General features: G+C 36.0%; 2 protein-coding genes across 2 annotated transcripts; one reads left to right on the forward strand and one right to left on the reverse strand.

The window, feature by feature from the left end:
• Positions 1 to 1,169: 1,169 nt before the first annotated feature.
• Positions 1,170 to 8,394, forward strand: aqp3b (aquaporin 3b). The gene is made up of 6 exons (XM_026929017.3): positions 1,170 to 1,390; positions 4,391 to 4,517; positions 5,217 to 5,354; positions 5,656 to 5,774; positions 6,016 to 6,233; positions 7,339 to 8,394. Exons 1-6 carry the CDS (start codon positions 1,283 to 1,285, stop codon positions 7,514 to 7,516), a joined length of 888 nt encoding a protein of 295 aa, XP_026784818.1. The 5' UTR covers positions 1,170 to 1,282; the 3' UTR covers positions 7,517 to 8,394.
• A 6,119-nt stretch (positions 8,395 to 14,513) lies between these two features.
• Positions 14,514 to 27,377, reverse strand: nars1 (asparaginyl-tRNA synthetase 1). The gene is made up of 15 exons (XM_053240239.1): positions 27,196 to 27,377; positions 25,481 to 25,563; positions 25,221 to 25,283; positions 25,042 to 25,134; positions 24,813 to 24,902; positions 23,189 to 23,267; positions 22,653 to 22,723; positions 20,778 to 20,864; positions 19,822 to 20,043; positions 18,682 to 18,881; positions 18,300 to 18,435; positions 17,755 to 17,868; positions 17,124 to 17,255; positions 15,720 to 15,851; positions 14,514 to 14,882 (listed from the first exon to the last, which is right to left on the reverse strand). Exons 1-15 carry the CDS (start codon positions 27,236 to 27,238, stop codon positions 14,751 to 14,753), a joined length of 1,677 nt encoding a protein of 558 aa, XP_053096214.1. The 5' UTR covers positions 27,239 to 27,377; the 3' UTR covers positions 14,514 to 14,750.
• Positions 27,378 to 27,578: the final 201 nt, after the last annotated feature.

Below are 27,578 nucleotides of genomic sequence, written 5' to 3' on the forward strand. Positions count from 1 at the left end.
GCTGCTGTAGCCCATCCACCTCAATATGTCCTGAGATGCTTTTCTGTTTACTATGGTTGTAAAGAGTGGTTATTTGTGCTACCATAGCCTTCCTGTCAGGGTGAACCAGTCTGGCCATTCTCCTCTGACCTCTCTCATCAAGCAAGCATCAAGGCCACTGAGATCACATTTTTGATGTAAACATTAACTGAAGCATTGCGCTGATTGACTGATTGGATAATTGCATGAGTGAGCAGGGGTACAAGTGTTCCTAATAAAATGTGTAAGTGTAATGTAGTGTAATCATATACAAATGAAGCATGGCATGATTTCTGATTCATTCTTGTTATCCATGTATTTTATGCAATAAAGAGGGGTCATTTGTATTTTATGTTTAAAGTCTTTAAATACTTTAAAGACTGAAAAAGACATCTTATTTGTAATGATACCAGATGTTACTGTTTTAGGCATATTGTATGATGAGGAGCAAATAGATGTTGTTGAGGGACATTTGCTAGTGTATGTTAAAATTATTTGATGTGAGATATATTTTGAGGGGTATAATCAGAGTTGGCTGCTTAAGTCAGAAACAAGTTTTAAGAAATATTTCAGTCTAGGACAAAGTTGGAAATGATGGCTTCTTAGCATGCATGTGTGTATATATAATTAATGGTCCCCTTGGGTGAGGAATTTATTGGCTATTATTTGTTGTAGAAACATTTAAGGTAGCCCAACTGCACTAAAAATAATTTCTTTCCATGTGTACCATACCTGCACTGCATATTATTGCAGTACCAATATAGACAGCCCAACCTTGAGGCCTGCATGTGTAACATGCTCTCTGCCTTTCTCAAAAAAAGAAAGACTTTTAACTTTTCTTCCCAGCACAAAGGATAATAAGCTTAATACAGAAACATCAGAGTGAAAAATTAATACAACACATACAACACATGCTACATAATTAAAAACAAATTACAAAATTAAAACATCAAATAAAATTAACATAGGAGAACTTACACAGAACCTGGTCTTACACACACGCACACACACAAACATATATCTAAACGATGGGAAGAAAACAAATAGTATGTAAGAGATATGGGTGGAGGCAGAGAAGGTAGAAAGGGAGTGCTCAAAGGTATGTGCGTGCATGTGTGTGTGTGTGTGTGCGTGTGTGTGTATGTGTTCTCTGGTTAAAAGGGGGGATGCATGTGCCTCCCTTACGAATTGACAAAGGTACTGTGGGCTGTTCATCATCTTCATATTCATCTAAGGTTCTAAATCTCACTGTGTCTGTGGCATCATGGGAAGGCAGAAGGTTTTCATGGACAAAATGATGCAAATGTTCCACATCCGAAACCTGCTAATACGTCAGGCTCTTGCGGAATGCCTGGGCACGCTCATCCTGGTGGTGAGAATTAAACGTTTTTTTATCTTACAAGTCTGTATCCTGCTTTTGTTTTTATCACTGATGATAATTTATCAGCTTCTATTTAGCATTAAATCGTTTTTAAAACTGGCACAGACTGGGTTTTGTCCTAGAAAGAAAGAAAATTATCTAATTTGCTTATTTTTGTTTGTTTGTTTGTTTGTTTTTCATCTGCTGAAGAAGTCCAGTTAAAGAAAAGTCTGGATCTAACGATAAATTTGGAAGGATTCAGCCTAGATAAAAACGTGGGTGTGACACCTATTAAAGAAAATAAACTTCCTGAAGAGTCCTTTAGAGATCAAGTATAAAAGATTGCAACATGCCCTGAGGAAACAGAAAACTGTTGCAATTAAATTCAATTAGATAATGTTAGAAATATAACAAGACAGCTCCCATGGTGATATAGACCTATTAAATCATTATATTTCAGAGTCGACACATTTCTTTCTATTCAAATACACACGGTTATCTGTTGTAGTTATACAACAACAAAAATCTGAACCTGACTTATTTAATGCAATCTCCTGTTGTGTGTCATTACCTGTACTGCTTTCAGTCAAAATAAACACACTTATTATTTAGGTTTATCTCAGTGAAGAAGAATTGGATTCTGGTAGAGAAATATTATTGATTTATATTAGTTTCTATTAACACGTGATGTAAAGATAGTTCTTGCTCATGTACTCAATGACAGGCTCTTGGCTGAAATTCAGACATTAATAATGCAGTAATTCATAATAAAAGAAAATGTTATAGGTTCAATGATGTGTTATCTCAGTTGGTTAGGGGGGAAAAAAATCTATCCAGATACACACAAGAAAATTATGAACCTTCAACTACGCGAAGAACCACTGACAACCCATTTTTGTAAGAGTCTGATCTAAAATACATACAGGAATGTTATAGCTTGATGGAAAGTATGTAGAAAGATTGTAATCATTCTAGTAGTCCATTATATGCCTAAATATGTGTTTGTCTGTTTCCTGGCTATATACTCATACATACTCTACTATAACCTCAGAGATAGGTCATTTGTCAAAAAAAAAATAAAAATAAAAAATCTGAGTAAACATGGCGGATGAAAGCTCTATCTTAATCTGGTTCAGGTGGTGACTGAGACAGTGATATGTGCATAAATCTTTTTTCAGCCCATGTTGTTTTCAGACAGTTAAGGGTGGATCCTTTTGATTTTTTATTACTCAACTTAGCTGGGGTTTGGAGCCTTTTAGGGGATACAACAGGTATGCAGACACACACACACTACCGCTTACCTACACATGTTTTTATAGCTTCACTTCACATTCTTTGACTGTCTGTCCAGACAAAAACAGGTCCACTAAGCCAAATGTAGCCTTGCAAATCACAACCATTTCCTGTACTGTATTGCTGGAATTTTTGCCATATTATAATTCTTTGGATCCAATGTTTTCATGGTGTGTTTCTATCTGAGGAATGTGTGTAATTCAAAATAGCGAATGTGAATAAACAATTTGATTTATTACAATAGATTTCGGCTGCATTTTAACGATATGTCAGGTCAACTTTATACCATGACGAGCAAATCCGACATAACTATATTACCAACATGATACTATTTCTGTAGAAATATTTTTTTCAATTGCCATGGATCGCATTAAAGTTGTTTTTTTAACAGTTGGTTATACACATTTCTCAAGCTCGTGTTTTCAAAATTCTTCACAGATAAAACTACAGTGCAGACTATCAAAGGTTCTCTCGCAACAAGTACACTTTATCATTCATAACACAACGATATGAAAAACACTAACATAATGTAACATTACAAGATGTAGCATTTTGTCTTTGATTTTCTAAATAAACCAGTATTACTATACAAATCAAGGACACGGTACCTCTTTATTGTGTAAAATGTACCAAAGTATATGTTGCATATGGAATGGAGTAGAAACGCTGCAAATGATTCAGTGTGCTGTATTTTCTGCCTTTCTTCAGGAAGTGAATCGAAAATACACAATATGAAACCTTCAACATGAAATAATTCCACGAATGTAATAAAAATTTGTTTATAGACACTCATGTACATAATATATCTACCAAGCTCTAAAGATACCCTTTAGATGCAACCCTGAAAAAAGTAATGCTCTGAATTTGTTTCAAATGAGTCATTCATACATGAACACAATATATATTACAATAACTCAATTTTGTTTGCAATTTTGCACAATTTTGCAACTTGTGTTAATGCATGACTTTTCAGTGCAAATGCTTCTCATTCATCTTTAGTAAAAGCACTTTATCCTGGTCAGGGTAATGGTGGGTCTGGAGCCTATCCTGGGAAAACATTCATTCATTCATTCATTCATTCATTCATCTTCTGTACCGCTTATCCTACAGGGGTTGCGAGGCACAAGGCTCTGGGAAAACATGTAGCTATTTATTTATTTACAAGGCATGAAGGGGGAATACACATTGGCCAAGCTTCCAGTTGATTACAGGGCACCATATACAAACACATTTACACACTCTTTGGGAGGTTGGAGGATACCAAGTGGAAGCCCATGCAGACACGGATAGAACAAACAAAACTCTGTACAAATAGTAACCAGAGCTCAAGCTCGAACCCTGGGGCTGTGAAGCGGCCATGTCTTTATTCAATGCCTTTTTTGTCTAAGCATTGAAAACTGATCCACAATTCATTCCACATTGACATCTCTTATGCTAATGTGTGAAGAGTTTTGAAAATTGAGCACAGTATTGATAAATGCATGTGACTAAGAAGAGCAAGAGGTTCTCAAAAATGAACTGGTCATGAAGAGACTAAAACAAACAGTTTCTACCCAAAAACATCTATGAACCCTTCATAGATTCAAAAAGTAGGACAATGCTAGTAAGTCAGTGGCACATCCACTGTGAATTAAGGAACCGATCAGTAAGAGTTAAAGAACATTTTCTCACTGAGATATTTTGAGATAACATAGTGGGTTTTTCCCCTCCTCCATCCAGATGTTTGGCTGTGGTGCTGTTGCTCAGTTAGTCCTGAGCGAAGGATCGCATGGAATGTTCCTGACGGTGAACTTCGCATTTGGTTTCGCTGCCACACTTGGGATTTTGGTGTGTGGCCAGATTTCAGGTGAGATATTATGAATGCTGGTTGGATTGGATTGGCTACTGTAAATTGTCCCCAAGGTGTGAATGAATGTGTGATTGTGTGTGTGTATGGTGCCTATGATAAACTGCCTTCCTTCTAGGGTGTATTGTTTTTTATTCTTAATAAATTTACTTCAATTTATCTCATAGGTTAGAGGTTAGGGTTCTCTCATAGTTTCTCATTTTTCAAGTTTAAACTAAGTAACCACAAAGACATTTTTTTCATTACCTTTTTTTACCCATCTTTACCAACGGTGCCAATATTTCTGGAGCCAAATAAAATAACACCAAATAAAAATTACTACAGATAAAGATAAATAGAAAATATATATTTACTACATAACCTATACGTATCGAATAGAGCACCTGTATTGCCATTTGCTAGTATTTTTTGGTTGGTTGGTTGGTTGGTTGGTTTTTTGTTGTTTGTTTGTTTGTTTAAATGTAATTAGTTAGTGTATTAATAGATTAATTTGCATCCTATTTGTAGTGTTTTGGTAGTTGTAGTGCATTTTACAAAAATTGTTTGACCAATCTGTGTGTTAGTTGTTGCTCATTTTTGTGAAGGGTGCCAATAATTTTGCTAGATTGCAAAAAAGATTAATTGTAATTGCCATTTTGGAGTTCTGTAATTCTCCCTGCATTCTGCATCATTCCAAAATTATCTCTTGATGTTCTACAGGTGGCCACCTGAACCCAGCTGTGACCTTTGCCCTGTGCATCCTGGGAAGGGAACCATGGAGGAAGTTCCCTGTGTATTTCATATTTCAGACTGTGGGTGCATTCCTTGGCTCTGGGATAATATTTGGCATGTATTTTGGTGAGTAAGAGTTTTGGTGAATGGCAAAATTAAGAAATAAAAGTTTGTTTAATATCTGAAGGAAAAGAATTGGCAGATGAAAGTTAATTAGCTGGTTCAAAGTACTAGGACATGAATTTGATCTCTTGAAATGTATACAGATGTTTAATAGGTAACCTCTTCACTCTATAGACTATCAAGTTGTCCTTCTTTCCTCTCACTATTTGGATGGTCCAGTTTATAGCTTTTAGTAGCTCTTCTATAGGCTAGCGACTCTACTCCTACCACAATTTCTAGCTCAGTTCATTTTGTGGAATGGCAGATGCACTTTGGGAGTATCGGAAGGGCAGTCTGATTGTGTTGGGGGAAAATGCTACAGCTGGAATATTTGCCACGTATCCATCCAGACATCTCAGCCTGGTCAACGGCTTCTTTGACCAAGTAAGACACAGGAACCCCACATAAGATTTTCCAGAAATCTCAGTCTAAATTTCACTATTTCACAGAAATAATGACTGACACCAACTTAAGAAATTTGATACAGTATATTGATGTGAGAATATAAGCCATGAGCTGAGAAAACAGAGAATATAAATAATAGTGGTTTCAAGAAGTCCAGCTTAAAAAGATTTAAATTCCCATAAATTGCCTTTTGCTAAAGAGTTCTGTCCTTTTTGTGCAGGTGATTGGCACAGCAGCTCTGATCGTGTGTATACTCGCCATCGTGGACCCGTATAACAACCCAATCCCACGTGGCCTAGAAGCCTTCACTGTAGGCTTTGTGGTTTTGGTTATTGGTCTTTCTATGGGATTTAACTCAGGCTATGCCGTGAACCCTGCCAGAGACCTCGGACCCCGAATCTTTACCTCACTTGCAGGCTGGGGCAGTGAAGTCTTCACGTCAGTACTTAACTATATTAAGTACATTCTACTATATTAAGTAGAGTAGATATTTTATTGCTTCATATGCAGTGCCTCAGTAGTATTTAATATTATATACACAGTATGTAATATTGAAGTACTTCTGCACTCAAAAATGTGATTTTTAAGTGACTCATGATAACCATTCATAAATTGTTCATTCTATAAATTGATATTTTGGTTACATGTGTTTAAACGTGCTCTATCTCAGGACTTCCATAAAATCTCATTTCAGGAGCGCTACATAACCAGAGACCTTTAGCTATAGAACTAACCAGCCATGTTATCTAATACTGGTAATGAGCAAAAATGTAACATATATTTTGACAGGTCTGCCTACTGTTAAAGACTATGACGATTCAAATTGAGAGTATGATATGAACTCTCACTCATGTTTGCCTGTTACAAATGTGAGCTAGTTTACTATATGTCATCCAGCTGCCTAATTATATATTTATGTTACCTACAGAAAAATACAGAGTTAGCAAATAAAGACATATAACTGAATTTACCATTCTGATTTGTTCTGTTAAAAAGTTCCTGATTTCGGTCAACAGTTTTTCCTCATTGGACTCACTGAGTCAGTCAAAATTTCAGACATACTGTATAGGATTTTCTCATTGTGGTGTCTCAGCTTTTGTACTAGCGTAGCATAACCAGGTAGTGGGTGAATGCAAGAGTTAGGAAGGCAAGAAGACATGGGGACATTTTGAAATTTACGTATTAATACATGTTCATGGTTCTTTGCATTCTTAATTATTGTAAAGGTGCAGTTTCTTGGGTATTAAAAGAAACATTTATACAGTACATGGTATATAAGGTTTTATGTGGTGTATAAAAATATATAGATGCTTTATGCTTCTAGCTTTTAATCATTGCTTGCCTTTTAAGCATTCAAGGCACTCTATAATTTCTGTTCAGAATTTTCTTCTGACTCATTCCCTTCACACAGAGGACATATTGATTAAACACAATGATGCTTAAACAAAGCATAAATTTCTCTCCCTATAGCTTGATACACTAGATTTTAACTAGCTAGAAACATACTAATTGCATCTACTTTCCCATTTCTCTCCTGTTGCAGGGCAAATGACTACTGGTTCTTTGTTCCAATCTTTGCACCATTTATTGGTGCCATGGTGGGCGTTTTGGTGTACCAACTGATGGTGGGATACCATTTGGAGGGAGAAGCCCAAGACAGGGCAGAAGCGGAAGCCCGAGAAGAGAAAGAAAGGCTGAAGTCATGCAAAGTGTCTGGGTAAAATGCCATTGTGTAAAATCTCACTTACAAGTCATTTCTTACAGTCTAAATGCTGGACATTATGGCCTTCATGTTCCCTTTGACATTAAGAGCTCATATTCTCTCTACTCTCTGTGCTAAATCCCAGACAGTATAACTCCCACGTTTTCTTTGGCACGTAACATTTGATTGCCTTTGTACAGTCATCTGATTGTCATGTCCTACCTAAATCCCAGCATGTTTGTCCTCTCTTATTGACTGCTTTTAATGTATAACTAGACAAGTCTAGACATGGCTAAATCCCGCACTAAACCCGCAAACCACAAAATCCCAAACCTCTGACATATTAGTCTTGTTCAAAGACCAGCTGTGTCTTAAACACCACTAAGATGACCATATGCCTAAAGACAACCACTGTCCCTACCTACAACTTTATTTTGAATGTTGCATTAAATATTACATTCATTATAATAAGGAATAACAGAAGTCTAAAATTCTCCTAAATTCTCAATCGGCAATTACTGTTGTTACTTTAATGCTATGTTGAATAATCTTTTGTGGTCTGAATATGTGTGTCTTTTATTCATCTTTTTTTTTTATTTGTGTTAATTTGCATCCTATCATCAGGAATTAAAAATAGATAGAAATAAATAGCAAATAGAAAATAAACAGAAAATTATTTCCATTTGTTGTATTAGTATTTTCCATTTGTGTATTTCAGTATCATCACTTTTTTACTGTGTTCTTAACTGAGATGCAGTTTTTTCTTTCATATATGTATCTACAAAGGAAATATTGAAATATTATAAATACAGTTTGTTGCTAATATTTGCATTTTGAAATTTCATTTCTTTCACAATTATGTAAAATGCAAAGTTGCAAAATAAAGAAAATGACCAATTTCACTATCTAAAAGGATCTTTGAAGCATTTCTTACAACCTGAGTGCATGTTCTTGCATTTAGAGGATTTCACTGTAAATAAAACATCAAAAATGCCCAAGTGTGGCCCAATATACCAAGGCCGACATTAACTTTCTTCTCATCTCTGCCAAAAAAAAAAATTCCCTTTGAGCCTTGAGACACTCATAAAATGCACAGTTTGAGTCTTTTTCAGCTTCATCAAGCATAAAGTGGACAAGTTGGAGGCCATTTCCGACAATAATGCCATAAATAAAACCTGCTTAGCTGAAGATTTATTATAAGATAACGCTACTACATGGGCAGTAAAATTAGTTTTTCTCTGTAATGGATTTTGCATCACAGCTTTGAAGAGTTCTCTGACATTGGCTTGATATTGAACATACACCATGGGAAAGATTTGTTCTTACACTATGAGAATGATTTTTTATTATTTTTTTTTTTTGTGCACTAGTGCACTTAGAGCAAAGGGGCACTGCAAATCAATATAAAGTTATTCTGACTGTTCACCTTTATCCTATTAGGAAACATTGAAACATTGGAGTAGTCTTTTCCAGGATGACTCTGCCCCCATCCACAGGGCACAAGGACACACTGAATGGTTTAATGAGCATTATAATGATGTAAATCATACTGCTATGGCCTTCACAGTCATTGGATCTCAATCCAGTTTAACACCTATGGGAGATTTTGGAGCGATGTGTTAGACAGCATTCTCTACCACACCATTAAAACATTAATTAAGGGAATATCTTTTGGAAGATGTGTAAATATGTTACCAATTTTACATGTCAAAGATTTTGCAAATCTTTCCAATCATGTAATCTCAGATTAAAAGATTACACTGTGTGTGTGTGTGTGTGTTTGTGTGTTTGTGTGTGTGTGTGTGAGAGAGAGAGAGAGAGAGAGAGAGAGAGAGAGAGACTCTTTTAAAAAGCATTAATTTATTAATTAAGCTTTTAGTGACATACACGGTGAAGGTTTTGACATTGAATAACATTGTAATGCCACTGTAAAGGCAGTTATGTTTGTGTTTTTGACCCTATTTTAGAGTGACTTTAGTTTTGACCATTATGTGTACACTGATCTACAGCCAGTTGTCATGATATTCTAACTGACAGAGCCTATTTGCCAAGTGTTATTAAATTTTAGATAATTTAATTGAAATATTAATTACTTAATTGACATTAACAACATATTCTTTATTTTGTTATTTTTCATTTTAAATATTAAAAGACTTCTACTTTACTATGTTTTCTATCTTTATTATCTAAGTAAGTTATTCTCAGAGTGTGGTCCAAGGTTTCTACTTTGCGTGGAAAACAGGTGTAGGTATATAAATACCTATAATATATTGATTTCCATATAGTCCATATAGTACATTGTTGCTTGTGTTTGAATTTATTGGATCTACGAAGACAAGACTAGAATTTTAAACAGCATACAGAGTTGGCAGGTTTTTTTAGGCACACTTTTCTAGCAGCCTGTTTGCTTTCTTTAGCATTCAGAGCAGCAGAAATTCACCCGAAGAGGGATGCTATGAGATGCTGGATGTGTTGTGTTTGAATATTGTACCATTCAGGTCCTGCAAATTGAAGTTGGTCAACTGTGATGTTCAGATACACTGTGCTGGCCAAATCTTTCTTCAGTGAGTATCAGGGCCTCTAATTTGTGCCAGAAAAACCTTCCCCACACCAACACATTGCCACAGCCAAAACACTTGCTTGTGCTAAATTCTGATCTTTCTATTAGTATGATGCTAAAGAAACCTTGGATTGTTTGGATGAACTTTTTCCCTCTGTTCATCATGAATGTGTCATGCGATGCATTTACAGTATCTGTAGTAACTAGTTACAAATATTACAAATACAAATATTAACTGCACCAGCAGGATTAAAACAGTCCTACGCATATCTCTTATTTTCTCTTAATTATAAACTCGAGTGATGTAGCTGAGGTTGAGGAACTGTCAATCTCAGAGTTCATAGACCATGCTGAAACTGCTGGTATTTCTATATCGGGGGTTATTTTCAGTGTATTCCAGTGTTTCTGGGGGCATGTTGGTAGGGTTCCTATTTAATTAAACAAAAAACTTTAGGCCACACCCACTTTGGGTTTAATTCCAAATACAGATACACATCGCGTTATTGTGTTACATTACTACACACACTAGTGTTGAATTTGGACGTGGTTTCCCCAGATGCAACCCATTTGTTTGCATCACGATTCTTGCCTTTCTCCGCTGCAAAGTTTATTATTCAAGGCAAAAATTAGTATATGAGGTGCTAAGGACAAGACAAGCTATAGCATTTGGGGGTTTGGTTTAGCATGGGATTGGGCGTGAAAGAGGTGTTTGAGGACAAGCTAGAGGAGTAAACATGTATTTAGGTGATCTCTCACTCTTGGCAGTGAGCTTTGTGTGTGTGTGTGTGTGTAAGATAAATTGAACAGAAGCTGAGCAACAGAAGTGGCAACCAAGCTGACAAAATGATCTTTTTTGTTCTTTTTTGTTTTACTTAAAGAGCCTCTGAGCAGCATGCTGCTTAAATGGATACACATGGGCTGTGCCATTCACTGACAATGAGCCGTGGATGTCCATACACACTCAGCAGTGCTAGTTTCAGGAGCAGCATGTGCTGGTACAGAGCGGAGGTTCATATAAAAAACAAGGCCCTGGACCTACTACAAGGTCAATATTATCAGTGGGGGGATAATAGAAATCAGACAGAATTTGAAATTGGACAGAAATCTTCCAAGTCAAACAATCTCTTTGTTATGAAAGCGTATTAGACCCGTGCTTGCAGCCAGTTCACAGTTAATTTGTGTGATGGTCCCAGCATCTTGCCACCCCTTTACACTTGTTACACTCTCTGACCCACCTACACGAAGACACTTACAATCCACCGCCTAAAGTGCGTTTTTCAAGGCGAGTGGTAATGGCAAGGGGAAGTCAACAAGAGCCTATTAAAGTTGCAGAAATTTCTTAAATAAGGAAGTATGGGAACACAGCCTTCAGTGAATAAATTGTCTGGTTTCCCTAGGGAAGATTGAACCATTTTAACCATTGTTGTGTTTCAAGTTTAAAAACCAAAAGCAGTTCAAATAGCTACAATCAGAGATTGCAACTTTAACGTTAAGTGCTCAAAGGCTCTTATCTTGAGCAGACTATATGTTAAAAAGTAGTCAGCACAAATTTTAAGTGTGAAAGCACAGCGTGTGAACAACAGCTGGGGTGTGATTAAAGACCTGAATGCAGAATTTGCAACTATTTTTAATTAGCTTATTTAACGTGAAACTATTTTTAATTAATCAAACTGAACACAAACATCCCAACCATTGTTCTTTTTGCAAATCCTCAGTTGTGAATATTTTTTTAAATCTCCAACTAATTTTCCCCTCCTCATTCATCTCTCATTTCTCCCAATTCAAGTCTCCAGGGGATGAGAGTATGCTTTTGAATAGATGAATAGATGAAAATTGTACAGTACATCACTCTCATTATTTGAACCGTGTTACTTCAGTTAAGAAATATGTTCAAAAACAAGTCCAGGTAGCAGATCTCCATATTAAGGGTGTCAGAAACACTACCAAAATATGCAGCTATGCAGCTATAGGTAAGTACAGTATATATTAAAGCATCCAAAAATAAGAATACTGTAAATATTGGATATAGAGATTAACTGCAAATCAGTATGTTATTCTGACTGATCACCTTTATCCTCTGATGAAACATGTCTATCCTGATGTGAGTGGTCTTTTCCAGGATGATTTTTAAAATATTTTTTTAATCTAATTCCCTTCTAATTCCCTAATTTTTGTCCTTGTAGATAGAGAAAGTAGTAATTTCACTGATTTTAATCATTATTTCACACACACACACACCCCCAATCCCCCAATAGTACTGTTCCCAAAATTGCCGACCAGCCTCTTTTATTCAAAAGCCAAGTGAAATGTGACAGAACTTCACAAGGGAAAAGAGAAACCTGACATTTTAGAAATCCTCAATGACATGGCCTTTTAGCAATGTGCATCACCAAACATACCTAATGTCAATCACAGCTTCCTCCCACTTTTACAGAACAAAATCCCAGAAATTTGAGAATTTAAAATAGCTTTCTCTTGAGTTTCCAGACTCCAGAGTATGTGTGCGTGTGTGCGCATGTGTTTAAGCTTATTCAGTATATTCTAAGTGCTGGGATGCACTAAATATGACAGTAAAATAGTGAGGAAAAGATATTCAAATCCCTATATTAAAAATAAAACCTAATCTTGAAACACAAGAAAACACCAAGGATCAATTATCGTCCAGAAATGTCATGAATTAATACGATGCCAATACTGACAAATTAATAATACTATCGCTTCCTTCACCAAGCTAGCATGAGGTGCATAATAAATCCTACATAAAAAGTAAAAATAACTGAGCTGAAGATTGACGATAACGGATGGAAATCTTTGTGTGTACAGTGCACTGGCTCGCTGTTTTACTGTAGCTAAAAAATACTGTGTCCACTTCTCTCCATAATCCTAACATCAGTGCAAATACTTAAAAAAATGAAATTAAATAGCTATGCTTCTCCTCCATCTTCTTTCTTATGCTACATCTCTTCCTAATCAATACTGACAACATTTTACAGCTATCCATTAACGTACCATATCTCCAAAGCTAAACCAGACATGAATTCAGGTGTGTCTATATAAACTACCTGCACAATTTACAAGTGTCTTAATGAAGCAAAGGTTTTATTGTGGAGTGCATCATTAACCATGGTGAAGAATATGCTTGATCACACAATGCTCTGAGTTAAAAGTGTTTTCCCTCTTGCGCATTTCTTTGTTCGGTTTTCCGCAAGTGAGTTCCATGAAGACGGTTTTAAACAAAGCCAACAGTGACACCAAATGAACAAAAGACTGCACTGCAGGAGGAGTGGAAATAGTAAAGCAGGTGGTTAAACAAAGCTTAATAAATAGTGCTTTAATATAATACATAACATACTGTACATTGTTATTGGACCCTCAGACTCTGCTGTGCATCTTAATGAATGAAACATATTTTTAAAAAATAATAATAAATAAAAAAGATTGTTCATAATCTGTCCCTAACAATTACCACCATTCTATTACTATTAGATGTGAATTGTCATCACTTTGTCTTGTCTCTTTAAATGAATATTGATATTCATATTGAATATTGATATGAATATTTAATGAGTTGATTTTTTTCTACTCATTTTGGAGAGATTTGCAGGAGATCACTAAGCATTGGGTGACTCCATGATTGGGGCCCCACTGAATCTAAGAAAACATGAATTTTTCTATTCAAGAATGTATTAACACTTCTCAGGCAATCGTAACCTCACTTTGTACAAGGTTTGTTTGCTTACAAAGGCGGCATTTGGCTCTTAACTGAGTAACAGATAACCCAATACAAAAGGAACTAAAAGGGGTAAAATATAACAACAGCTATAAGAGAAATATAAGGGTGTGATATATTGAGTTAATAACAACATACTAACATTTTTTTATTTTCTACACTAACGGGTTTTGGGAAGGGAAGATGCTCTTACACTACTACAGCAGTATTGTAGTAGAATAAATACTGTAACAGATATGTTTCAGGCCCCTTAATTTTTTTAAACACACTTTTTTTCTTAAATTTTGTATTTTATTACTTCTGCGTTATTGAGTCAATAAAAAGATTTTAAAAAATTGATTCTAAACATTACTTTTCCAACAAAAAACTAAATATTACAAGAAAATGTCTGGTTTTATGGAGTCTCCAGAAGAGCTGTGGCTTGTTCTCCAAGATGCTCAGAAAAACATACCAGCTAATTTCCTTATAAAACTGCACAAAGTGTAAGGATGTGTCTTTGTTCAGACAAAAATTTAGTCATCATTATTATGTCATCACATAGGCCTAATTTATGCCAGTTTAAAATTCAGAATAATTAATCTATTCAGTTAAACAGAATGATTAATTCTAGCTATTATGCATGTGGCTACAGAAATATTTTTTTATTTTTGTGACCCAGAAGAGGTAATAAATCTGATCTGAGATCAACCCCAGAAAAAAAGAGAAGACAAACATCACCCAGACACATGAAGCATCTCTTACATTTATTAACCCACAGAAAATATTCTGAACAGAGTGATTAGGCAATAATGAGACTCTCTCGCAGATTTCAGTGTGATTACATCTTTAAATATGGATGTATAAATGTTGCATGCCGCAGATAGTACGTGAGAAAGGCATTTTAGTTTAGTTTTCTTGCGACATGATGGACAGACAGATAAAGCAGACAGGGTGGAGGTTTGTGTGTATGTCTTCTGAGGACATTCATGGCCTGCAGCGCTGGATGAAGCGTGGGTAGAGGCACACGTCTCGAATGTGGTGACGATTGAGCAGCCAGGTAAGGAAACGCTCGAGGCCAAGCCCGTATCCCCCATGAGGACATGTGCCATATTTCCTCTGAAACACAAAAAAGAAGCGTGTTTAGGTACACTGAAGCATCTTATGGTCATGTTAAAATATATTAATGTCATGGTAAAGCATATCAAAGACACTTTAAAGCATGTTATTCATGTAAAGGTTTCTACAGCTGAGTTAATGCTTTTTTAGAGCAACACTAAAGCACTTTACAGCTTGTTATATTATGGTAATGTGAGAAATAAATAATCAAAGATGCACCCCTAAGTTGATTATTTTCCTATAACAGCACATCCTTAAGGTTCTTATCCCTCTAACACCACAGCAATTTGCTAGCAATTACTTTATTACTTTATTAATTAATGCACAACATATTGTACTTTATCTATTTATAGTTACAGTTAATGTTATACAACGTCTGCAAAAAGTTAGCTCCTGTTATCGTATTATAGCAGCTATAAACTGCCATTCCCTCACCAGCCTCTTTTTTTTTTCTTGCTAATGAGACAAAAATAACGCAGCTTGCCATGTTACCCATAAAACCACAAAGTCCTCTGTTCTGAACAGCTTTACTTCTGTCACTGGCACTGACACTGGAGGCTCCGTGTACAAATTTTAAATGAAGTCTCTTTACAGGCAGCTTCATCACATCAGTGATGGCTAGGCAAGTCCCTGTGTAAGCTGTTACTATAGAAACGATAACGCATTAGAATGAGCGCATTACTATAAGCATGTGATCTGAATTACAGCGGGTACTTAATTAATCAACACCTTCTTTAAAGCATCTTGAGGCACATTATATTCATGTTAGAGGACCACTTAAAGCATGTAACAAACACACTGGTTCAGAATACTACTGTGCATAGACTGTACACACACCTGGTCAGTGTACCAGTAGTAGGGAGTGGGGTCAATGCCTTCTCTCTTGTAGCCCTCCAGCAGCTCCTCAGCATCCCAGATACGCATCGACCCTCCAACAATCTCACCAACGTTAGGCATCAACACATCAACCTGCACACACACACACACACACACACGCAACTTTTCCATTAGCGAATGTCCACTACTAAGAACTGTTAACAAACACTAATACATTTTACGAGTTTGTAAAATGTACAACTAACATATTATATTGATATTGCATAAGTGAGGAACAGAATATTGTTCGAGGATAACATGACACAAGGTATCACTATTAGTCATTAATTCATAACTAATACATGTGCATATAATTAGGAAACACAACAGTAATTTACTAATGTTAGGAGCTTACTAGTGTTTTATTTAGTGTATTCATATATTATACTGCTGGCGTTGCCTGATTCTCCTCAATAACTACTGTTTCTGGAAATTATTGTGACCCTTAATGTAATGTGTTACCAATACTTGGCCAGACGAACAAAAAGATCAATTAAACAGTGGATGCGACACACAAAACTTTTGAAACTAGTTATTTCTATAATTATCCAGCCATTTATTTAGCACCGGCTCTGTTCTCCATGCTCAGGTGAGTTCTGGTATGGTAAAGATTTGTTTACTTATTTCTTAGCAATAAATGAAAGTTTTATCAGGATGTTTTTCAGCCCTACCTGCCGCTATACAATGCTAGGCTTGTCAGACTAATAGGTATGAGGGCACGCTTTTCACTTTTGGCAGTAAGTAGATTTAAAAATGCTACTTTTCTTCTGGTTGGGATACATGCAAACGAGACAAATATTTCAATTCAGGAATGCCTGTAGTTTTTATAAAACTGTAGAAAAAATTCCACCACATCTATGATTGACATTTACTTGACTATCCTTTGGCAACATTTCCTTTCGTGTAACTCAGTATTACTGATTTTTATCACATTTTTTTTCCTTGACATGATTATCCAGTGCTTTGAAGTATGCAGTGAAAAATAGCACTTTCTACTAAACACATAATTAAAAAGTCATTTCATATGTATTATTTATTTATATACCCTATGTTGTGACAGGGCATTAAGAGCACAAATACAGCACCACTATCACTGTGCTAATATTTAATTAGCCTGCATGTTTCCAGAAATCATACTTAATCAAAAGTCATAATGCAAACACATGAGAACACTAACAGCTTATGAATGCTTTGTTTAATGTTGCCAATAACTGCTGTATTCACTCTGTAATGAATTAATATGAATATGTGACTCCCTATGCTGAAGTGTTACTTGTATGGGAAAAATAATTTAAGATAAATGTATTAGTGCTTGATAACTGATTAAATAAAACAGTGGATTTGGTTTATTCTCTTTTTGCTGACCGATTCAGTGAGACGTCGATCCTCGGGACAGCGCTGCATGTAAAATGATTTAATCTCAGCTGGGAAGCGACACAGCAGGATGGTCTCGTTAATGGTGTCCGTCATCAGCCTCTCAGGTGCTTCGGGGATATCCTACAACAGAATCATAGAGGGGGAAAAAAAACAAGGATGCAAAATTATGTAAGAGATTAAACAATATCTGCATTAGAAATTGCAGGTAACTGTATAACATTCATGGTTTTGACATCACACGAGAAAACAAGCATCTCAAACAGGATTTTTCTTTTTCCTTCTTTCCAGATGTTTCTTTCTTTCCAGATGTTCACAACTGTATCGTTTTTATTCTGTGTGGTTAAAATATCCGTGTTGTCTTGTGTGTTAGTCAGAGAAAATAAAAATAGCTTTTTGTTCTTCAGCTTCTATTAATTCTTTGCTTGCTGGTTGTTGTTTTATGAGTCATTCTGTTTTTATTAACACTTGTTGCTTTAATTCCATGCATTATGTCATCATTATGTTATCTTTCATATCTGATCTTTTATTGTCCTTTGCTTTGATTTTATGAAGCTTGAGGAGCTCAAGTTCATTATACAAGCTGCTGTGAAATGAAGTTTCTTTGAACTTAAAGACAAACCTCTCCAAACTCGTAGTAGGTCCCATCATCTTTTTTAATGTCGTGCTCCTTAAGCCATGTGATGGCATCAGAATAGTTCATCCTCTTAAATGGCCTCTTGGGGGGCTTGAAGTCCTACACACACACACCAAAAACAGCTTGTTACATTTACATATAGGTAAGGTACATTAGTGTATAGTTACTAGTGAAATGAATAATTATCACTGAGTGAACCCTCTTTTTTTAATCTATTTATAATTTAAATCCGCTATATTTAAATTCGTTGTGCCCTCTGGTGCAAATTGACACTACATGATATTGAATAATAAAATAAAATTGGATGCATAAAAAAAATTGCATATTGTCCTAGTCCTAATTATTATTGACATCAAACTGCAATGGGACACAGGCACAGCTTTTCGATTACAAAATTACACATGATATTTGAAAAATAACATGGACTGAAAAAGAAGTTCAGTCGATTATAAGGCATGATTTTACAGGCTTTATCATATCACAGCTGGTGCTATAAAGATGAGTATAGCTTGAGAGGTCAGAGGTCATACAGGGTTTAGTTCGTAGAGCAGTGGAGCAGCAGGAGACTTCAGGACTCGATCCACCACATCACACACAAGATCCTCTAATCTGTTCAGCAGATCTTCAAAGGTCATGAAGGGACACTCAGCCTCAATGTGGGTGTACCTGTGTTTAACAAAAAGAAGATTCAATCATACGTCACTAACATCAGTCCAGTGCTGTGTGCTCGTACTGACTGAAAGCAGTATAGACAACAATAAGAAGAAGAACAATTATAATACTAGGAATCAGTTGCTAAAAGTTAGGAGTATACATGTGCTTCAGTTTGAAGGAAGCAGGATATTCAGACATTTCACTTTTATACAAGAATTTTAACAACAGCAGCCAGTGTGTGTGTTTGGTTTGACTCACTCAGCCAGGTGTCTGCGTGTGCGAGACTGCTCAGCACGATATGACTGGGCGATGCAGAACGTGTCTCCGAGCGCAGGGATGCACGTCTCCAGGTAAAGCTGCGACGACTGGGTCAGGTACGCCTGCTCTCCAAAATAATTCAGATTGAAGAGGGTGGAGCCGCCTTCCACCTGAGTCTGCACCAGAGTAGGAGGAGTGATCTACAGAAACACACACACACAGGTCTCAATCAGTAGTGTCCAAAATGTGTGAGTCTTCCCACACTTGTTTTTATTTCATTCTTTTTTTCTGTAATATCTGAAAAAGCAAAGATGATACCCAAAACAAAGCAACATTACTTCATATCTCAATTCATCCAAACAAAGTATTTATAGATCATAAATAAAGTATAAACAAACTGATACAATACTCAGTAGGCTATTTTACTCCCTTCCAAATATTGCTAAAAAAATTAATCATGTTCATAGACCAGTTTACACTAATGGCACTACTGTTAAAATGTTTTTACAGTTTTTAAACTGAAAGCATTATAATTTCAGATTATCTCAATATCATCTACACCTTAGCAAAACAGAAACGGTTATTTTGAGATCTCTCAAAAACTGTTGAACTGACAAAAGTTTTGACAAATCCATAATGGGTTTTTACATCACCACACATTTATAACTTTGTTGTGCACCTGATCATCTCATTTTTAATATAAATTAAGTGCATTATTCGTGCATTATTCCAATTTCATGATCTCGATTTGGTAACTCAGTGCCTCATGAAGAAGTGTACACTGTCAACTCATGGATAAAATAATAATAAAATGCAAAATAATAGGATGTGCTGGAACAAGTGCTATTTTTAGGGCTGCTGAATAACAAGGGTGAATACCATATAGTTTAATTAAACCAAATTTTCAGTAATTCATGTGATATACTGGCAATACACTAGACTTCTGTGACATGTTTACTTCAGTGTTAGCCATTTTCTCATTGATTTATCATTGTATTAGTCTTTTTTTATTTATCATTTTTAAATTGTCTTCTGCGTTTATGTTTTGGTATATTATGTATCTTTACGGTAGTATAATTTGAATCTAATGAGTCTCATATAGACATATCATATACACATATCATTTTTTCATGGCCTCACCTCATAGTAGCCGCGGCTGAAGAAGTGCTCTCTGAAGCAGTGCGTGACTGTGGAGCGCACTCGCAGGATTTTGGACACGTTTTCTCCACGGATCATCATGTGCCTATTGTTGAGCTGAACGTCCACATCGGACTCCTCGTTCAGCAGATTGTCAGCGCCGCCAGCCGGAGCAAGACCGATCAGCTCCCAGAAATCACAGTGCAGCTCGTGGCCTCCCGGAGCCTAGGATGGAGCACCAAAATCATTTATAATAGCACTGACTAGTACATTTTTAATACGTGGATTGGGATCCCCAAAAAACCTTCATGAAGATTAATAGCAACAAAGCTTTCAGTTTAAATGCAGGAAAATCAACTAATTAATGATATATATGGCAATTTTTGTTTAGTTATTTAAATGGAGAAAGTAAATTAGTAAAAAGCAAAAACTTGGTATATATTATTATACCACAGCATTGTTGACTTCTCAATACTGATTGGTCAGAAGGTATTGAATAATTTTATGTAACACCAGAGCTCTGACTCTGACTCTAGAGCCGGCTGCAAAGCAAATCATATCTGATTAATATTATGCTCTAATGCATTATTGTTTCTGTAGTAACAACTCATTCGCAGGGACGTGTATGGCTCCATATAGTCAAAAAATTGTTATATGTATAACCGTTGCTATGGATTAGCATTCTGTAAGAAGAATGTTTATTTAATAGTTGTAAAAGAGTCTGAATAATCTGATAAAAAGTATGATTTGTCATTCTTTAATCAACAAAAAGGTTGTATCGCTGGCAAACAGCTCTGGTGCTGTGGTATAAGAGTAATCAAACACCCCTTGCAGGAAAATAACCAACTTCCAGGTGATTTATCTTAATTAACAATAGTAATTTATTTATTTTCATCTGCAACACTGATAAAACAAATAGAACAGTGCAATACTGAGTTGTTTTTCCACAAGCATGGTACCTGTTTTCCCTCAGGAACCGGCTTCACTGTTCCATAGAGAGCCACTGTGCTTTCAGTAGACAAAACGAGCCCATTATAGCACTGACACTAAAAAAAAAAAAAAGAAACCACACAATCATTAATTCACCTGAGCGTTTCATATAAACACACAAGTACAGCAAATGAAATGCTCACTCATCAGAAAAATAGAGAAAGGCATGATTCTCATTCGGCAGGTTAAAGAAATCAATAAAAACAACATAATTTAACACTTTTCAATATAACTGGAATATGTTTTGACGTCTTTCTTAAAAGTCAACGTGGGCTACATGTGCACTGTACCCAGTGACACAACACTTCAATCACTTTGCATGGTGGAAGCAAATCTTTCAGCTATATTGGGGGAAAAAAACATGTAAAAAGAGAGTTTCAGTTTACATGAAAGTACACTCACCATCCACTTTATTAGGAACACCTGACCACCTGCACATTCATGCAGTTATCTAATCAATGTGGCAGCAGAGCAGTGCAAAAATACATGCAGCTTCAAGAGCTTCAGTTAATGAGTGACTTTAACCACGGCATGAGTGTTGGTACCAGATGAGCTGGTTTGAGTATTTCAGAAAATGCTGATCTCCTGGGATTTTCACACATATCAGTCTCTAGAGTTTACATAGAATGGTGCAAAAAAACGAAAAACATCTTGTGAGGGGAGGATCTGCTGGCTGAAACACCTTGTTGATGAGAGGGATTTGAGGAGAATAACCAGACTGGTTTGAGATGACAGGAAGTCTATAGTAACTGAAATAAGCACTCTTTACAACTGTGGTGAGCAGAAAAGCATCTCAGAATGCACAACACATTAAATCTTGAGGTGGATGGGCTACAAAAGCAGAAGACCACATCAGTGTACAGGTGTTCCTAATAAAGTGGAAGGTGAGTGTATGTGAAAGGAAGAACCTTTAGTCATGAAGGGACAATCACAATAAACACAGTGAGCATATTAGTCAAGACAGTCATAGTTACAGGCGGTATAGTGCTAGGAATAAGACTCGCTACTGTGGCAGTTCTTAAATTTATTTGCAAAAAAATTAATAAACCTGCTAAATAAGGCGTCTACGCAGAATGCCTTGGACATGGACATTTCTCAACATGGACGTTTCTCAATTTTATGACTGCTTTGAATATCATTGGCTAGTTTTTCTCTTAGTTACTTCCTAGTCAAACAGGGAGGTAGGAGTGCCTCAGGAGCTGAATGATTTTTTGGCTTGTAGCTAACTAGTTAAGCTAGCTAGCTAACAATACTGATTGTTAGCAAAAAGCTTATTATTAGCTAGCAAAGTTACCTGAATTACTAAAGTAGCTCTTCCTCAGCACATTTAAAGATCATGTAAGTAAAAATACAAAGCTCACAAAGAGATTTTACAAATGACTTGTAAGTATTAACATTTATAATTTCACAGTGATACTTTCACTAATTAGCATCTAGCCAAAGCACCCTAGCAAATAAATACAATAATCTGTCAACTCAGTTCCAGAGCAAATGCTACAGCTTCACTATTTAACAATGTTATTATTGATTAAATAAAGTTTGCGCTAATCAGATCTAATTGTTTCAACAATGTATTTAAATAGATATATACCACTTTGCGTAAGCTTCTACTAAATTGTAGTGGATTTAATACTTTTTTCATCAACCTTTTAGTATTGATTTAGCCTCAAAAATTGAGAAACCCATAACTCAAAATGGCCCACAAGATTCTGCCGAGGTCAAATTTCCATAAAAATGCGTATATTATGGAAAGATATCTAGGACCTTTGCAATATTAGTAACCATTACAGTTATATGATAATACTTATACATTTCATATTAATCTATTTCAGGTGACTGATTACCAGTTTATCGATGAGTACACACTGCAGGTATCCTGTTCCATCTCTCAGCACAACGAATAGGAGGTTCTTTCCTAACATAAAACACACACAACATAGTCCATTTTATTAGCCATTACCAAAAAAAAAAAAAAAAAAAAAAAACCTCTAGAATATTAAAATAGTCAGCTGCATATTCAGTTAATGGGTGATCCCAATCCCAATGATTCATGACATACAAGGGTGAGTCAAATTAAAACCTTTTTTTATTATTTTACTTTATTTGTTGCCACACAAGTGTATCAGGTATAAGGTAGTAGTAGAAGGGGTACTGAGAACATTTCACATTGAAATGTACTATTTGCATTAAAAAAAGAAATGTCATGGACTATTTGTTACTATTTGTTACATTAGCAAACAGGGAACGCTTCATGGCACACAAATAAAGCCAAGAGCTACAAAAAATACTGTGATAATGTATTTATTATGCAGCAAAAACTCTAACGCGCTATAATATTAATACATTACCTATTACGTTACGTAGAGTGTGTGCGTTTTACCTTGACGGCGTAGCCTGTGCACCCAGCCGAACACTTTGACTCTCTGTTCCCTCAGAGGCTCCAGCTGATGGATCTTAACCTGACACACACACAACAAACCAGAGTTAACACACACAGTTAACCAGTAATATGATACACCAACATTCAACACACAAAAAACTGTTGTAGTGCACACTTATGAACTTAGATTAGCCAATAGTTGTAATGAAAATTTAATATCAACACGTGCTCATACTCCCAAAGTGGCTTGGAACTCGTTTCTGCTCATTCATATTTAGTTCAACCGTAACAAATATAAAAGGCTGTGAGATCACACACATTATTTTTTTCAGTTTCAACATAACCAGATGTGCGACCAAACACAAGTTACAGAGGAAGGCAAAAATGCTCCTTAATTTTCATGTTGCTTTACCCGTAGGAAAGGCAAATGCTGGAGCGTTGCATATTAAGCATGTCGTCTACAGATTCAAATTCAAAGAAGAATTCATTTTGAGTTCTTCCAGTAGGGTGTAGTTTCTCCATGCTACATTTTTATGGTGCATCGCATTATTTAATGAACTAATAAATGTTTAGAGGTGTTTAACTGAATACTTTTTAACATTTTCAATACCATTTCAAATATAATCTAAGACCTAATTTGCAGTGATGATACACCAAATATAAAATTACTTCTAAATAACTCACATAATGAAAATGATTTCATTAAGTGTATTATACAGAACTACAGTATATATAGCACAGTCCATATAGTTTCCTAAAGTCCCCATGAAATGGCATCTTTGCTGTGATTTGACTCTGTACATTGACATACTTCCTTCTGGAACAGAAGGTCAGAGTAGCTTAGCAAACTAGCAAAATATGGAGAACAGTGAACAGATTAACAAGAGCGTTTTACTTTGTCTTACTGATGGAGAAACCCTGACAGCATATAAAGACAGAATTGCATTCTTGATCAGTCTGAAGATGGGACCTGAAGAGCCCCAGGTCAGTAAAACACCTCTAAAAAGTGCCTTGACCTCATAGAAATTCCTCCCTCTTCATAATGAATAAACTCCAACCATTATTTTCTCAACCAAGCGATGGTTAGAAATGTGAAGAGTGTGCAGGAAGAAGCACAGGAAAAAACCTACACCAACAAACCACGCTTGCTGCTATCAAGCTAATGCGCTGCTACTGTACAGCAAGACTCATCTCTGAGAACAGAATATATATGGTTCAAGAAAACACTTAACTGGACGATCACAAAGTTGTGCCTAGATATGAATCATTAACATTTTTAATCGCTTTCCTTTAAATGATAACATAAAATGAGAATATCTCAAAAAAAAATTTTTTTTTTTTTGTATTTTTGTTTTCAGATATACTATTGTATTGATGTCCATAACACTAAGAGACAGGTAGATAAAGCTCAAATTTGATTTCAGGGTCATTTTAAAGAAATTCTGCATAGTAAGCAGTGAGTCAGAGTTTAAGCACAGAGATTTCCTGCTGAATTTTAAATTTACGTGTATGTTTGGCTGTCTGTTTTCATTATATTTCGTAGTACTTTTGCTTAAGTCCTGAAAAAAAAATAAATACAGACAAATAATCTGGAGAATGTGATTAAACTGAGGTTTGACTTTACTGTTTTGGGTTCTGGGAGGTTGGGGTCGTTCTCAATAAAAATCTTCTTGGCTTCCTCTAGATTTTTCTCTCTCCTCTCGGCATCTTCCGCCTGTCAATGAACACATATTGTGTTAATTTTCTCCTCTGGAACACAGGCCTTGGGTGTAACAAATTCACTATGCATATAAAAATGATTACTATCACTGTACTGTTACATGAGAAAACATCAGCACTTTGTGAGTGAATACCTCTTTCTTTTCTTTCGCATCTGTCTTCATTTGTTCCCTATGGAAGAGTTTTTTCACATTCTTCAGCTGGGTTTTAGAGATCACAGCCCAGCGCTAGATTGATTAAAAAAAGAGATCAGATTGGAATTGTTGCATAAAGAAGAGGGCAAATACACCTTTTTCCACTTTTTCGTTCTCACCTCTCCTTCTTTCTGAGAATCCACATAGATGGTTGGGAATGGTTCTCCAGCAAATAGCATCGCCTACAAAAAAAAAAAAAAAAAAAAGATAAATATTAGCATCCTTATTACTATCCTCACTTAAAAAAAAAACAACTGCAGAATGCAAACCTACTACACATCACAAATGCAGTCTAAAATGATATTAAACTCATTGCAAAATATGATTTCAATGTCCAGTTAGTGTGAATTGCAAAGAAAACAGAAGATATCTCATTTACCTTCAGTGGTGTTTTGAAAGGTTTCTGTTCGGTCCCATCTCCATCCTGATCACTGCCCTGTTTATCGGAGACATACAGCTCCCCTGGAAAAACAAAATATCATTATCGCAACACGATACGCCGCTTTTACACTGTACAATTTCAGCAATCTTTTAAGATCATTACTTGTCCCACTGTACGAGATGATCCCAATGAAATCTTGGCCAACTTCTATAACATTTTCTCCATGTCAGCTCATATTCTGAAGATCCTCTAACGATAGACCTGGGATTAACGAAAACGACTACGTTCTGCTTACGTCATCAATCAGTGCGATTGAGATCATGTGCAAACAGGCTCACATAAAAAGAAATGTTCTTCAATGTGAGCTTGAGGAAATAATGTCCAGTAGCATGTTTCCTTTAAGTTTCACCATTGCCACTATTGTATTACTGTATTTGTAGCTGTCAAGTGATTTCAGACACTGATAGAACACGTCACATTATGCATTTGAAGACTGCCAATGTCAACTCGTCACCAAAGAATTCTTTTAAAGGGTGTGATTTTTCTCTGCGACAGCAAAACCAGGGTGAAAAATAACACAGTGTAAAGCTGGCTTTATGGCTGATTTACTGTAAATGTTTTACTATACTGATTTACTATAAATCTTGTTTTACATTTTACTATTTTCAGCTTCATTTTATTACAGTATTTAACCAAAAGTCTCCATACATTGGGGACATTAACACTTTTTAACAAAATGTTTTCCAAAATTTTTCATACTCAGTTTATATTAATTTGTTTTCAGATAACCTTTAAGAATGCCTTTGACAAAAGAAGAATGTATGGAAATCATTCTCATGGCAGGATCGGGAAACTGTCACAAGGTTGCGATGGATTTTAACAGGAAACATGGTAAGCACATCACACACGACACTTCTGCCCAACTTATTAACAAATTCAAAAAGACTGGAAGTGTTGCGGACCAACAGAGAAGTGGACGTCCACGAACATCCACTGATGAAGACACTACCGACGTGGTGCTGGCAAACACAGTCCCCTATGTAAGGAGACTTTTGGGACACTCTGTAAAATCGACTTATGTGTGAAGCATGAATATGCTTAGAATGCTGAAAAAGAACTTGGCTGGATCCCAAATAACTCCCAAAATAAATGCAGTGCCAGATTCTGCTCCACTTGTGCAATAGAGTGGCATTATATATATATATATATATATATATATATATATATATATATATATATATATTGTTACACTGTGTGTAATGCTATAATATATGTATATATATATATATATATATATATATATATATACACACTACACAATACTTCTGATCTGAAATAATGGCTTGTAGAGATCTATGACTAGATGATCTAGGACTCCATTTGGGTTTCAACATCTACAAATTCCCATCTTAATTTATTACATATGGGATCATATGTGATCATTTCTAGTGAAACATCCTATACAGTTTTGATCAATCATGCTACAGATGCACTATGGTTTTGCCATGTGCATGCTGATATATCGTTGGACACATGAACCTCTAGATAAAAGGATGGAGTTATGTTTGTCTAATGTTAAATTATATTCACGGAAGTGCACCGATGCTAAGCTAAAGCTAAAGCTCCGGCTAGAGCAAGGCGATCTGATGCAACACGCTGCGCATTTTGCTGCAATAGCACAGATTTAGTTTCATTTAAGAAGCCATACTCACGCAGCGAGATTTGTCCTGCGCTCTGGGTCGTTTCGTCCGCCATGTATGTGTCCGATCTGTGGATGAATCTCACACACTAGCTGTCAGTTAAAAAAAATATACAGTAAACTTCTAGCTTTGGTCGAATGTCAAGAAGCCCGGCTCAGTCTTAGACACACTCTTTCAATGAATGATAACGCGCATGCGCGGGGTGATGCTCAGCGACACGCCGCTCTGAGTGGTCAGGATTTTGAACTCACTGATTGGCTAATATTTAAGTCTGGAGGCGGGATTTATAAGAATGTCATTGTTGATTGGCTGTTTTACAGTATTACTCTGACTGACTGACTGATCAAGCATCATAATGTAAACTAGGGCAGGGTGGGATGAAACTGCTCAGATAT

Source organism: Pangasianodon hypophthalmus, chromosome 15, assembly GCF_027358585.1.
Source record: "Pangasianodon hypophthalmus isolate fPanHyp1 chromosome 15, fPanHyp1.pri, whole genome shotgun sequence".
Lineage (NCBI taxonomy): Eukaryota > Metazoa > Chordata > Actinopteri > Siluriformes > Pangasiidae > Pangasianodon > Pangasianodon hypophthalmus.

Bases quoted from the DNA above. Each gene is read 5' to 3' on its own strand.
- aqp3b (XM_026929017.3), top strand. From the start codon at position 1,283: ATGGGAAGGCAGAAGGTTTTCATGGACAAAATGATGCAAATGTTCCAC. The intron at 1,391-4,390 runs GTGAGAATTAAA...TCCTCCATCCAG, and splicing joins TGGGCACGCTCATCCTGGTG to ATGTTTGGCTGTGGTGCTGT. The intron at 5,775-6,015 runs GTAAGACACAGG...CTTTTTGTGCAG, and splicing joins TCAACGGCTTCTTTGACCAA to GTGATTGGCACAGCAGCTCT.
- nars1 (XM_053240239.1), bottom strand. From the start codon at position 27,238: ATGGCGGACGAAACGACCCAGAGCGCAGGACAAATCTCGCTGC. The intron at 25,564-27,195 runs GTGAGTATGGCT...TTGTTTTTCCAG, and splicing joins CGCAGGACAAATCTCGCTGC to GGGAGCTGTATGTCTCCGAT. The intron at 18,882-19,821 runs GTGAGGCCATGA...GTGTTTCTGTAG, and splicing joins TCAGCCGCGGCTACTATGAG to ATCACTCCTCCTACTCTGGT.